At 35.9% G+C, this 13654-nt stretch overlaps 1 protein-coding gene across 4 annotated transcripts in view; it reads left to right on the top strand.

Moving 5' to 3' along the window:
* VPS26A (VPS26 retromer complex component A) overlaps nt 1-13654 on the top strand; it is a 37843-nt gene that overhangs the window by 2713 nt on the left and 21476 nt on the right. For 3 of the 4 annotated variants that reach the window (XM_025850236.2, XM_025850235.2, XM_025850237.2), the window contains exon 2: nt 2635-2784. In XM_025850236.2, the coding sequence (XP_025706021.1) occupies nt 2635-2784 (150 nt within the window). Of the gene's footprint in view, nt 1-2634; nt 2785-13654 lie in introns of those variants that run through there. The other variant, XM_073878910.1, reaches the window with a different exon arrangement.

Genomic DNA, 13654 nt, shown 5'->3' with positions numbered 1-13654 from the left:
GCGTTATTGGTTAATTGTGAAGTTTTATAAGACTTCAGTCTCTTACACCACTTTAATTAGTGGCAATTTTGATTTTGTTATTTTTGATTACTTGATCTTTTATTTTTATTTTTTTTTAAAATATTTTATTTACTTGACAGAGAGAGACACAGCGAGAGAGGGAACACAAGCAGGGGCAGTGGGAGAGGGAGAAGCAGGCTTCCCGCAGAGCAGGGAGCCCGATGTGGGGCTCGATCCCAGGACCCCGGGATCATGACCTGAGCCACCCAGGTGCCCCTGATTACTTGGTCTTTTAATATCAGCTTTCAGATCCCAAGTTCAGCACTGTGTGTTAAGTATCCATATGTGGAAAAAGTTACCATAGTATTTCCTTTTATCCGTAAAACAATTTTTATAGTTTTCAAATCTCATTTTTCCCAGAAGCATCTCTGGGATGTTTTAAGGGGGAATGAGAAAATTAAATTTTATTTTCCTGCTTCTATTTTTATCTTAAATGAGGCTGTTGTCTTCTACCCTTTCAGAATTGCTCTTCCCATAGCAGCTTCCCCCTACCCTGGCTGGCTCTGTAGTTTGCACATAGTTGAGAATTAGTAAATATCAGCAGCCTGATTTTGAGCTGCTGTACATTTTCATATCTGTAGCCCTTAGGAAAAAATACACCATTTTGAGCAAGTTTGGAGTACAAAACTTGGAGTATGAAAGCTGACTGGGAAGGGGCATTGCATGTGACCTGTCATTGATGTTTTTCATTCTAAGTTTAGAATAGTTTTCTGATTAAAATTAATTTTATGGTTAAAATTGACTTTGTTATTTGTAATGTTGCCAGGAAAGATTAAAACATTGGTGTTATGCACAAACAATGAAACATGGAACACTACATCCAAAACTAATGATGTAATGTGTGGTGATTAACATAACAATAAAAAAATAAGAAAAACATTGTTGAAAGGAAAAAATGCTGTGTCTTTGTAGTATGTCACAGGTACAAATCTGGCAATTCTTTGAGTTGATTTCTTGAAATTATAATCTTTTTGTTAATAAAGGATTAATAACAAAAAAGCAAGCTCAGAGTTTAAGGAAACACTGTCTACTTTGATCATAGTATCACCCTGTGTCCTGCAGAGTTTTAAGAGGATCATTAGCTTGCTTGCTGTTACTCTGCCACCTGAGGACAGAACTGAGGCTTGATGCAAGTTCTTGCTCTAGACTTAGCTACTGCACCAAAGCTAACTTCCTCAGGGAGGTCTCGTCTTTCCAGATATTCTGGATTTAACTCATTTCTTTTGTGTATCCATTTATTTTTTGTTATCAGGACAGTATGTGTTTTATTCAAAATTAATTTAACACTCAATAGGTATTTGAATGCTTTCTACTAAATGCCACACACCACCCCTAGCCACTGTCTTCAGTGATGAGCAAAGAATAAAGTATCTGTCCTCATGGAGTTTACAGTTCAGTCAGGGATTCAGGTATTGAATAATCACATGTTATCACAAATGATGAAGTAATAAAACTACATGGTGTTGTGAGGCCTAAATTTGGAGACTCTGGTTTCAATTTAGGAAGGTATGGGAGGCCTCTTTATGGAAATAAGTCAGACTGAGACTCACAGGCTGAATTAGGTTAAAGGTACTTGGTCTAGGACAAGAAGGAACCTGGCAAATTTGATTAACTTGGATAATTTGAGACTGGTGTGGCTGGAGAGATGGATAGAGCCAGATATATGTAGGCCACGTTAGGGAATACAGTGTGTGTGTGTGTGTGTGTGCGCGTGCACATGCGTGCACATGTTTAAAATAACATTGAAGTACAAAAAAGTGTGCAAATAAGTATATAGCTTGATGTATTTTCACAAAGTGAACAAACCTATGTGTGAAGTGCTCAGATAAACAACATAATTAGCACCCCAGAAACTCCCTCTGTGCTTTCTTCTAACCACTTCCTGACTTCCGATGCTATAATGTATGCTACATGTTTTTGGCTTTTTAATAAATGGAATTATATAGTATGTGTGAAAGTTATCCTGTGTATAGTTGTGTCTCATTTCTTTGCCTACTGTATGAATATAGAATAAAATTTATGTATCCATTCTCTTGTTGATGGATGTGTAACACATCCTGTTCAGACCTATATAGCAGTACGTTTTATAGTAAATAGTACATTGTAATAATTCATTTGGATTTGTACACATAATTTGGATTGTATGAGTTCTGCATATGAAATAACAGCATAGAAGTATAACTAAAGGTAACTTTTCAAATCCAGATGTTAAGAATTAATTTTTTAGATTTTTGGTATATGGTAGTAATTGATTATTTATAGTGGTTACCTATGGAAATGATTGAAATTATAGCATGTTTAAATTTTAATTTTCTTTTTGTTTTTTAAAAAACTGTGGTAAAAAACATACAATATAAATTTGTCCTCTAACAAATTTTAATGTACAGTACAGTATTAGCTGTATGTACCTTGTTATACTAAATTTGTTTAGTTTTGATGTAGAATTTAATATAAGTTCTTATTTCCATGTTGTACTTATAGATTTGTAGTCTGTTTAACTGTAGGTCAGAGATAGATTTGAATTACAAAATGTAGTGACAAAACATAATTATGAGCATTTTCCTTTTATTTCAGAGTTTTCTTGGAGGCTTTTTTGGACCCATTTGTGAGATCGATGTTGTCCTTAATGATGGAGAAACCAGGAAAATGGCCGAAATGAAAACTGAAGATGGCAAAGTAGAAAAACACTATCTTTTTTATGACGGAGAATCTGTTTCAGGAAAGGTAAATCTTTTGTTTGTGAGAAGTACCTAGTTGTAGGATATTAGAATTAGTCATCAAAGTTGTCTGTACTGTTTCTAAATATGAATGATTTTGTTAGAGATGGAAAGTTTTTTTAGAAGGTCAGCTAAAATCCTTGATTCATTAGAACATTAAAGGAAAGATTCTTAAACCGGAAGGGTTACAGGGGCAGAGTCTAAAATTGCAAGCAGAATTTTGTGTTTGTGACTGTGCATCTGTTTTGCTTCACTTTCTCCAATGGGGCTGTGATCCACTCAGAGTTTGTTTCTCCTTTTATACATTAAGTTGAGTTAGATTGGAGATAACTCTTTAGTATACCTTTAAATGTTTCATTCTTTATAGCTTATCTCTCTGCACTACTACCATTGTGTCTGTTGATCTCATTCCTTCGTACTCTGTAGAAGACTTAATGTACGTTTGGAATGTATCTGTGCATGGTCAGGTACATCTGTGATCCCTTCTGTAAGGTTTCACTTTTCCCTCTTTTCCTTATCAAGTGAGGTATAAAAGTAATCTTATACCTTAGCGAATATGATTAATACTCATTAATCATAATTTTTTTTTAAGTAGGCTCCAAGCCAAACATAGGGCTTGAACTCACGACCCTGACTGAGATCAAGAGTCCAGTGCTCTAGGGGTGCCTGGGTGGTTCAGTTGGTTGGGCATCCGACTCTTGACCCCAGCTGAGGTCTTGATCTAGGTGTGGTGAATTCAAGTCTCACATTGGGCCAGGTGTGGAGCCCACTTGAAAAAAAGAAAAGTCACGTGCTCTACTGGCTGAGCCAGCCAGGTGCCCCTTTTTTGTTTGTTTTTAAGTCTAGTAGGGAACAATTACTGTCTGGTTTAAAGTGATCTTATGTCATCTGGGCTAGTTAGGAGTTTGTGGCTGATGTTTTTAGGACAAATAAAGGAAGATGGGAATAGAAGGGGAATAAAAGCTACTTCAGTGTGGTTTATAGAAAATAGTGTACCTTCAGATTACATTTTTGGAATTGCTAGACGTCATATGTAGTCCTAATCAATAACTACAGATTACATTTTAAAAAATGATAATTTATAGATAAATATTTTCTGTTGCTTAGAAGATACTGTATCTGGAATCTGATTATTTATTGACCTGAAATTTTTTTCATTTTTAACCTTTTATTGTAAAATAAAACACATATTGAAAACCACAAAACAAATAATCATAAGGCATGTTTTCTTGTAATCACTATTCAAGGAGAACTTTGCCAGCTACCCCTGTGTCTGATCCCAAACATAGCCTCTTCCTCTCAAAAGAAATCACTATGCTGATTTTATAATAATAAAGTTCCTTGTGTTTCTTAATTGTTTAGTCTTGCTCCCTTAAACAGATTGATACGGCTTTTAAATCTCTTTTAATCTCACATTCCCTCTTCATGCCTTTCTGTTCTTATACTTTGAAGAACCTGAGACACTCAAACTATAGAGTTCTCTGTGATTGCATACTCATGATACAGTTGTTGCCTGTAAATTGGTAGCTGTTTCTAGAAGCTTGATCAGAGTCAAGTTCAGTTCTTTTGGCAAGAGTATGTGTGGTGGTGTTTTTTTTTTTTTCCAGAGGGGTACATGATGTTTGGTTTTCTCTTTTTTGCAAGTGTTGTAACTGCTATTAATATTGATTCCTGGCATACCTTTAGAATAGGTTATTAAATAGGTGACTTATGAGTACTTTGAAAAGAAAACTTTAAAGAAAGAGAGGAAAACAAGCATTGGTTACCTGTGACCCAGCATGTTCTCTAAGAACAAGTCTAGGCTTTCTGAAATACCTGAGTATAATAAAAAGATCATTGGGTTAGAGTTGGAAGATCTAGTCTTGACTTTACCCCTGACTTGGTAGGTAACTCTGGGCAGTCATTTAACTTTGTGGATCTCACTTTAAAATTAGGGAAGTTGGACTGAATAATTGGTTTCCAAACTTGGTTTTGCATTATAGTGTCTTTGCATAAAAATCCTTCATACCTTAGATATGATTTTGGATTTCTGAGAGTCTGACATCCCAACCAAAGCAAGAATAAATTCCTTTTATGATATTCTTGACATGTGAATTTCTGTCTGCACACTTTTTTTCCAAATCTTTTTTTTTTAAAGAATTATTTTTTTAGAGCAGTTTTAGGTTTATAACAAAATTGAGAGGGAAGTACAGGTATTTTCTATATGCCTCCTGCCCCTACACATGCATAGCCTCTTCCATTATTGATCTCATTCACCAGACGGCACAGTTTTTACCAAGGGTGAACCTACATTGACACATTATAATCACCCAGTCCGTAGTTTACCTGAGGGTTCACTCTTGGTGTTGTTATTCTGTGGGTTTGGGCAAATGTATAATGATATATGTCCATCCTTATAATGTATTTTCATTGCCCTAAAAATCCTCTTTGTTCTGCCTGTTCATCTTTCCTGTCTTGCCTGCCAAACCACTGACCTTTATATTGTTCCATAGTTTTGCTTTTTGCAGAATGTCATGTAGTTGGAATCATACAGTATCTAGCCTCTTCATATTGGCTTCTTTCACTTAGTAATACACATTTAAGGTTCCTCTGTGTCTTTACAGCTTTATAGCTCATTTCTCTTTAGTGTTGAATAATATTCCATTATCAAGATGTACCACAGTTTATTTATCTGTTCACCTACTGAAGGACATCTTGGTTGCTTCCAAGTTTTGGCAGTTATGAACGAAGCTGCTGTAAAATCTGTGTGCACGTTTTTATATAGGCATAAGTTTTCAACCCATTTGGATGAATACCTAGCAGTGTGCTTGCTGGATTGTATGGTAAGCCTATCTTTAGCTCTATAAGAAACTGCCAAACTGTCTTCCAGTGTAATGCTACTATTTTGCATTCCTTCAGCAATGACTGAGAGTTCCTGTTGCTCCACATCCTTGCCAACATTTGATGTTGTTAGCATTCCGGATTTGGTCCATTTTAATAGGTGTGTAGTTGGTAATATGATGTTGAACATTTTTTCTATGTTTATTTGCCAAGTGTGTATCTTCTTTAGTGAGGTGCCTGTTCAGATCTTCTGCCTATTTTTTATTTTTTTTTAATTTATTTTTTTCCACAGTTCACAGCACTCACCATAGCACATACCCTCCCCAATGTCCATCACCCAGCCACCCCATCCCTCCCGCCCCCCTTCACTCTACCAACCCTCAGTTTGTTTCCTGAGATTAAAAGTCTCTTATGGTTTGTCTCCCTCTCTGGTTTCGTCTTGATACATTTTTCCCTCCTTTCCCCTATGATGCTCTGTCTTGTTTCTCAAATTGCACATATCAGTGAGATTATATGATAATTGTCTTTCTCTGATTGACTTACTTCGCTTAGCATAATACCCTCTAGTTCTATCCACGTCATTGCAAATGGCAAGATTTCATTTTTTTGATGGCTGCATAATGTTCCATTGTATATATATACACCACATCTTCTTTATTCATTCATCTGTGGATGGACATCTAGGCTCTTTCCATAGGTTGGCTATTGTGGACATTGCTGCTGTAAATAATGGGATGCAGGTGCCCCTTTGGATCACTACATTTGTTTCTTTGGGGTAAATACCCAATATTGCAATTGCTGGGTCGTAGGGTAACTCTATTTTCAACTTTTTTTTTTTTAAAGATTTTATTTATTTATTTGTCAGAGAGAGAGAGTGAGAGCAGGGGGAGTGGTAGACAGGGGCAGAGGGAGAAGCAGGCTCCCTGCTGAGCAAGAAGCCCGATGTGGGACTCAATCCCAAGAGCCTGGGATCATGACCTGAGCCAAAGGCAGACGCTTAACTGAGCCACCCAGGTGCCCACTGTTTTCAACTTTTTGAGGAACCTCCATACTGTTTTCCAGAGTGGCTGCACCAGCTTGGATTCCCACCAACAGTGTAGGAGGGTTCCCCTTTCTCCACATCCTCGCCAACATCTGTCATTTCCCGACTTGTTAATTTTAGCCATTCTGACTGGTGTGAGGTGGTATCTCATTGAGATTTTGATTTGTATTTCCCTAATGCTGAGTGATGTTGAGCACTTTTTCACATGTCTGTTGGCCATTTGGATGTCGTCTTTGCAGAACTGTCTGTTCATGTCTTCTGCCCATTTCTTGATTGGATTATTTGTTCCTTGGGTATTGAGTTTGATAAGTTCTTTATAGATTTTGGATACTAGCCCTTTATCTGATATGTCATTTGCAAATATCTTCTCCCATTCTGTCGGTTGTCTTTTGGTTGTGTTGACTGTTTCCTTTGCTGTGCAAAAGCTTTTTATCTTGATGAAGTCCCAGTAGTTCATTTTTGCCCTTGCTTCCCTTGCCTTTGGTGATGTTTCTAGGAAGAAGTGGCTGCGGCTGAGGTCGAAGAGGTTGCTGCCTGCGTTATCCTCAAGGATTTTGATGGATTCCGGTCTCGCATTTAGGTCTTTCATCCATTTTGAATCTATTTTTGTGTGAGATGTAAGGAAATGGTCCAGTTTCATTTTTTTGCATGTGGTTGTCCAGTTTTCCCAACACCATTTGTTGAAGAGACTGTCTTTTTTCCATTGGACATTCTTTCCTGCTTCGACAAAGATTAGTTGTCCATGTAGTTGAGGGTCCATTTCTGGGCTCTCTATTCTGTTCCATTGATCTATGTGTCTGTTTTTGTGCCAGTACCGTACTGTTTAGATGATTACAGCTTTGTAATAGAGCTTGAAGTCCGGAATTGTGATACCACCAGCTTTGCTTTTCTTTTCCAACAGTCCTCTGGCTATTTGGGGTCTTTTTCTGGTTCCTACACATTTTAGGGATATTTGTTCCATTTCTTTGAAAGAAGTTGATGGTATTTTGATAGGGATTTCTGCCTACTTTTTAATTGGATTGTTTGTTTTCTTGTTGAGTTTTAAGAGTTCTTTGTATGTTTTGGGTAACAGTCCTTTACCAGATGTGTCTTCTGCAAATATTTTTTCTTAGTCTATGGCTTTTCTTCTCATGGTATCATTCTCTTGGTTGTTACATGGTATTAATTTTGATTTTCCTGACATCCGTTGAAATTGAGCAACCTTTCGTAGACTTATTGACCATTTTATATCTTTCATGAAGTGCCTATTCAAGTTTTTGGGGGGTGAGGAGAGCTCGTTTTTCTACTCGGTTGACTTTTTTTCTTATTGGTGTGTAATAGTTTTTTGTGTGTTCTTGATAAGAGGCTTTTATGCTTCTCAATGTAGGGTCCTTTGTATATGTGTTGTAAATATTTTCTCTCACTTTCTGGTGTGACTTTGCACTATCTTACTGGTGTCTTTTGATGAATAGTTCTTAATTTTAATACATGGTAAATGTTATGTTTCCTTTTTGTTTGTGTGTTTTGTATCCTATTTAAGGAATCTTTGCCTACCTTATGCACATGAAGATATCCTCCTGTTAGCTTTCTCCTGTAATTTTTTTATTTTACACTTCACATTTAGATCCTCAGTTTGTTTGGGGTTGCTTTTGTCTTTGCGACCTAGGAGTTAAGCCTAGGTTTTTTTTTTTTTTTTTTTTTTTTTTACTCCCCTGTGTGGATATCTCATGAACCCAAAACATTTATCCTTTCCCTCACAGCACTGCAGTATCACCTTTGTCAAAAACAGAGATTGTGTGTTCTGTTCCATTGGTCAATTTGCAACATTTACTTTCTTTTCAAAAAAAAAAAAAGATAGCCTGTTGAGTATAATTCATATACCAAGAAATTCACCCTATTAAAATGTACAAGTCAGTGTTTTTTCTTTGTGCAGCCATCACCACTAATCCCATAACATTTCATCACCCCAAAAGAAACACCATACCATTAGCATTTACTTCCTTAGTGCCATAGACTGAATGTGCCCTCATAAAATTTGTGTTGAAACCTAATCCTCAGTGTGATGGTATTTGGAGATGGGACCTTTGGGACATGATTAGGTCATGAGGACAGAGCCCTCGAGAATGGGATTAGTGCTCTTATCTCCCTTATACCTTCAGCCATGTAAGAACACAGTGACCATAGCCATCTGTGAACCAGAAAGAGAGCTCTCACATCTGCTGGCCCACTGATCTTCAACTTCCCAGCCTCCTGAACTGTGAGCAGTAAATTTCTGTTGTTTATAAGCCACCCTGTATACAGTATTTTGTGACAGCAACCTGAATGAACTGAGACACCTAGCAACCACTAATCTACAAATCTGATTTCTTTCTGTATGGATTGGCCTATTCTGGACATTTTATATAAATGGAATCATACAATATATAGCCTTTTCTGTCTGGCTCCTTTCACTTAGCAGATGCTTTAAAGGTTCATTCCTTTCAAAAAAATTGGTAAAAATTATATATAATAAAATTTGCCATTTTAACCATTTTTAAGTGTACAGTTCAGTGGCATTAATTACATTCACAAGGTTGTAGAACCATCACCACTATTTCCAAAATTTATGCATCACCCCACACAGAAACTTTGTAGCCATTAAACAATAACTACCCATTTCCTTTTTCTCCCAGTCCCTGGATACTTCTGGTCCACTTTGTTTTTCTGTAAATTTGACTGTTCTAGTTATTTCTTAAAGCTGGTCATATAAGATTTGTCCTTTTGTGTCTGACTTATTTCCTTTAGCATAATGTTTTCAAGGTTTGTTCATATAGTATGTATCAAACCATCCTTTCTTATGATTAATATTCCAATATATATCCATGTGGAATATGGATATACCACATTTCCTTTATCTTTTCATCAGTTGCAGACGGTTGGGTTTCTACTTTTTGACTATTATGAATAATGCTATACATTTGTGCACAAGTTTTTGTGTGAATATATGTTTTCATTTCTCTTGTGTGTGTATGTAGGAGTGGAACTGCTGGGTCATATGTTAACTTTGTGTTTAACTTTTAGAGGAACTGCCAATCTTATCTAAAGCAGCTGCACCATTTTACATTCTTTCTAGCAATCTCTGTGGGTTCCAGTTTCTTCAGTTTCTTGGCAGCACTTAGTGTATGTATTTATTATGGCCATTTTAGTGGGTATGAAGTGGTGTCTCATTATGGTTTTGGTTTGCATTTCCCTAACGACTAATACTGAGCACCTTTTCACATGCTTGCTGCTGGAGAAATCTTTGGAGAAAAGTCTAATCATATCCTTTGACCTTTTTTTATTTGGTTGTCTTTTTATTGTGAGTTACAAGAGTTCTTTACATATGCTGGATACAAGTCCATTATCAGTTATATTTCACAAACATTTTCTCCTGTTCTCTGAATTGCCTTCTCTCTCTCTCTTTCTTTCTTTCTTTCTTTCTTTCTTTCTTTCTTTCTTTCTTTCTTTCTTTCTTTCTTTCTTTCTTTCTTTTCTGTTTTCTTTTTTGGTCTTCACTTTCTTGATGGTGTCTTTGAAGCACTAAAGTTTTAAAATTTTGATGAAGTCCCAATTTATCTATTTTTTTGTTTGGTTGCTCATGCATTGGTGTTATCTAAGAAACCATTGTCCATCCAAAGCAGTGAAGATTTACACCTCTGTTTTCTTCTGAGAATTTTGTAATTGTGCTTCTTACATTTAGGTCTTTGATCCATTTCAAATTTGTATATGGCATGAGGTAGGGATCCAACTTCATTCTTTTGTATGTTGATATTCAGTTGTTCCAGCACTGTTGTTAAAAAGAATATTCATTCCCCGTTGAATTGTTTGGGGACTCCTGGGGACTCTTATAGCATATACATTTTAAAGTTAAAATTAATTGTTATCTGCTAAAAGTTTTTTGAGAGTTTTTGAGGCATTTTTTTTTTTAAGATTTTATTTATTCATTTGAGAGAGGGAGAGAGCATGAGCAGGAGGAGGGGCAGAAGGAGAGGGAGAAGCAGACTCACCCCCTAAACAGGGAGCCTGACGCAGGGCTTGATCCCAGGACCCTGGGATCATGACCTGAGCCGAAGGCAGACACTTAACCAACTGAGCCACCCAGGTGCCCCATTTTTGAAGCACTTCTTAAGACAAGTGGGACTATGTAGATTATTACAAGATAAATAGAGAAATTCTGAAAAGGTACTTACTCAGATTTTTTTTTAATCCTTGGGTAGAATATTTACTGCTTTGGTTCATGTTCAAGTGACAATTCTTCTTTAAGTCTAGAACAGTTGGACTGTATCCTAAATTTTTTATGATATATATTTGAGCTAGGTTTCCTCTTTTTGAAATATAGCTTGTATCACTATTTACCTTCTGAATAATTTTGAGAGAGTCTTACTGATTGCATGTTTAATTATTGAGGCACAATAATTGTGAAAAATTTGATAGTCATTTGGGTATATTTTTGGTGGGTTCATAAGGTATAATTCCTTAAGATTCTTTTAGGTTGGTCAGTGATAAGTAAATTGTCTTGAAGTGGTGTTGCCAGGGCCAAGCCACCTATAATGAACTCTCTATTCCTTGTTACAAAAGTGAACAAAGGTATATGTTTATTCTGAGATTGTAGGGCTTTATAGTTTTAATTCTTTATTTTTTTTAAAAGATTTTATTTATTTATTTATTTGAGAGAGCACATGAGAGGGGGGAGGGTCAGAGGGAGAAGCAGACTCCCCGCTGAGCAGGGAGCCTCATGCGGAACTCAATCCCGGGACTCCAGGATCATGACCCAAGCTGAAGGCAGTCGCTCAACCAACTGAGCCACCCAGGCGCCCTATAGCTTAATTCTTTAAACAAAGAATATTATCGCAGTATCTTTCATCAATATGAATATGGACCACATTCTTCTGGTAGCAGTTGGAAATTAATTTTGGATAACCACAGTATTCAGCAACAATAAAGTGCAGATATCTCAGTAATTCACTGTAAATGATACTATAAATGGTGTGTAGTACGTTGATGGACGTGTGTCTTAAACACAATGTAGATGAATTTTACTCCTTACACAGCTCCTGAAGACAGCATTATTTGAGACATCTACAGAATATTAGATGCTGAAAAATGAGTTTGAGATTGGCTTGTTAAGGCAGTGAATATGTTTTATATACAGTTTCCCTATGTTTTGTTTTCATGGCCTTTTAAAGAGGTATACATTGTCTCACATTTCTCAAATTACTTATAACAAAGGGAAAAAATAGTAACTTTAAATTGGAGAAACCTGGTAGATCACCTTGATTAAGTGATCAAAGTTAAAATCACGCTTGGCATCATGTACTTCCTAATAAGATACACTGAGAAGGACACAACTTCATTTCTGTGGTATTCTTGCCAAAAATGCATAAGCTGAGTCTAACTGTGATAAAATATCAAACAAACCCAAATTGAGGGCTGTTCAACAAAATAAGTGACCTGTATTAAAAAACATCAAGGTCAAGAAAGGCAATGATTCGGGGCACATGGATGGCTCAGTTGGTTAAGCGTCTGATTCTTGATTGTGGCTCAGGTCATGATCTCTGGGTCCTGAGATTGAGGATTCAGTCCCATGTTGGGTTCAGTGCTGAGCCTAGACGTTCTCTTTCTCTGCCTCTCCCCACCTGCTTGTGCGTGTGCTCTCACAAAAAAAAAAAAAAAAAAAAGCAATGACTGAGGAATGTTTGAGATTAAAGGAGACTAAAGAGACATAACTAAAAGTAATGTGATCCTGGATTGGAGCCTGGATAGGAGGAAAAAAGGGTGTAAAGTACGTTATTGGCACAGTGTTGGAATTTGAATATAATCTATGGAGTTATAAGTTTCCTGATTTTGATATTTGCACTGTGATTAAAAGATTATTTTCTTAGGTATACATGAAGTGTTTATGGGTAGGGGAGCATGATGTCTCCAAATTATTCTCAACTGTGGAAAAAAATTGTATATGTATGCACAGACGTCTATATATAGAGAGAGAGATGATAAATCATATAGGACAAAACATAAACATGATGAATCTGAATAAAGATTATGTAGGATTTCCTTGTGCTGTTCTTGGAACTATTTTATGTTTGAAATTATAAAAGTTACAAAAGTGTAGGAGTTAGTATTAAAATTCTTTAACTCAGTTCACATAGTTTCATTTATGTTTCTATGCTCCCTTGCAGAACAGCTTTTAAATAAAAATGCTTAATTATGCCTTCCAACCCTGGGATCGTTCAGATTCCAGAATATCTTGCATTAGGCTTAAAAGCAATTGTGTTTTGACATCAGTGGGAGACCAAGGACAATTTCAGAGTTTAGGCAATTTGGTAGAAAAATGGAATAACTTTAAATTTCTACCTTAATAGTATGGTTTCAAAGTATTTTTTGAAGAACTGTAAATTTAAAAATATCAGACACAGCCATGTTTCGATGAAGACATTCCCCAAATCTGTTGCCAGATAGACGTTTTAAGAAGTACTCTGTTTTTATGTGCTTTATTTGTGTAAATTAGAGAATAGCTCTAATTACTGCCTGGCTTGTGAAATAGCTGGGAGTTAGGCTTGTATTATTTGTAGTTCAAACCTAAAATTCAACTTGTTAGTATATGTGAATCCTCTGATATACTTTTTTCAAGTATTTTTCTGACTTTGAAAGTATTGACCATTGTAAAAAAACAAAACCTTGAAAATTACGAAGAAGACAAAATTACTCATAATTACACATTCCAGAAGTAACTGCTTTAAGAGTATTTCTTTTGTGTAATTAAAAAAAATATATAATTGGCATTATGCTTGTATACAATTTGACCATGCTTCCTTCATGTAACATATCATGCACATCTTCCCACATCATTAAAAATTCTTTGATCTTATTATTTTTAAACAATAATATTCCATCATATGATGTACCACTATTTAATTATTTGCTTCTTTCTCTGAGATATTAATTTGGAAAGCAAATAACTAACTCATTCTGGTTACAGTATGGAAGATAAAGAAAAGTGAATAATTTTAGTTAATAT

The sequence above is a fragment of the Callorhinus ursinus genome, unplaced genomic scaffold (assembly GCF_003265705.2).
Source record: "Callorhinus ursinus isolate GAN/ISIS: 27379988/994484 unplaced genomic scaffold, GSC_fseal_2.0 scaffold31, whole genome shotgun sequence".
Classification (NCBI taxonomy): domain Eukaryota; kingdom Metazoa; phylum Chordata; class Mammalia; order Carnivora; family Otariidae; genus Callorhinus; species Callorhinus ursinus.
This window is presented reverse-complemented; position numbering and strand designations above follow the sequence as displayed.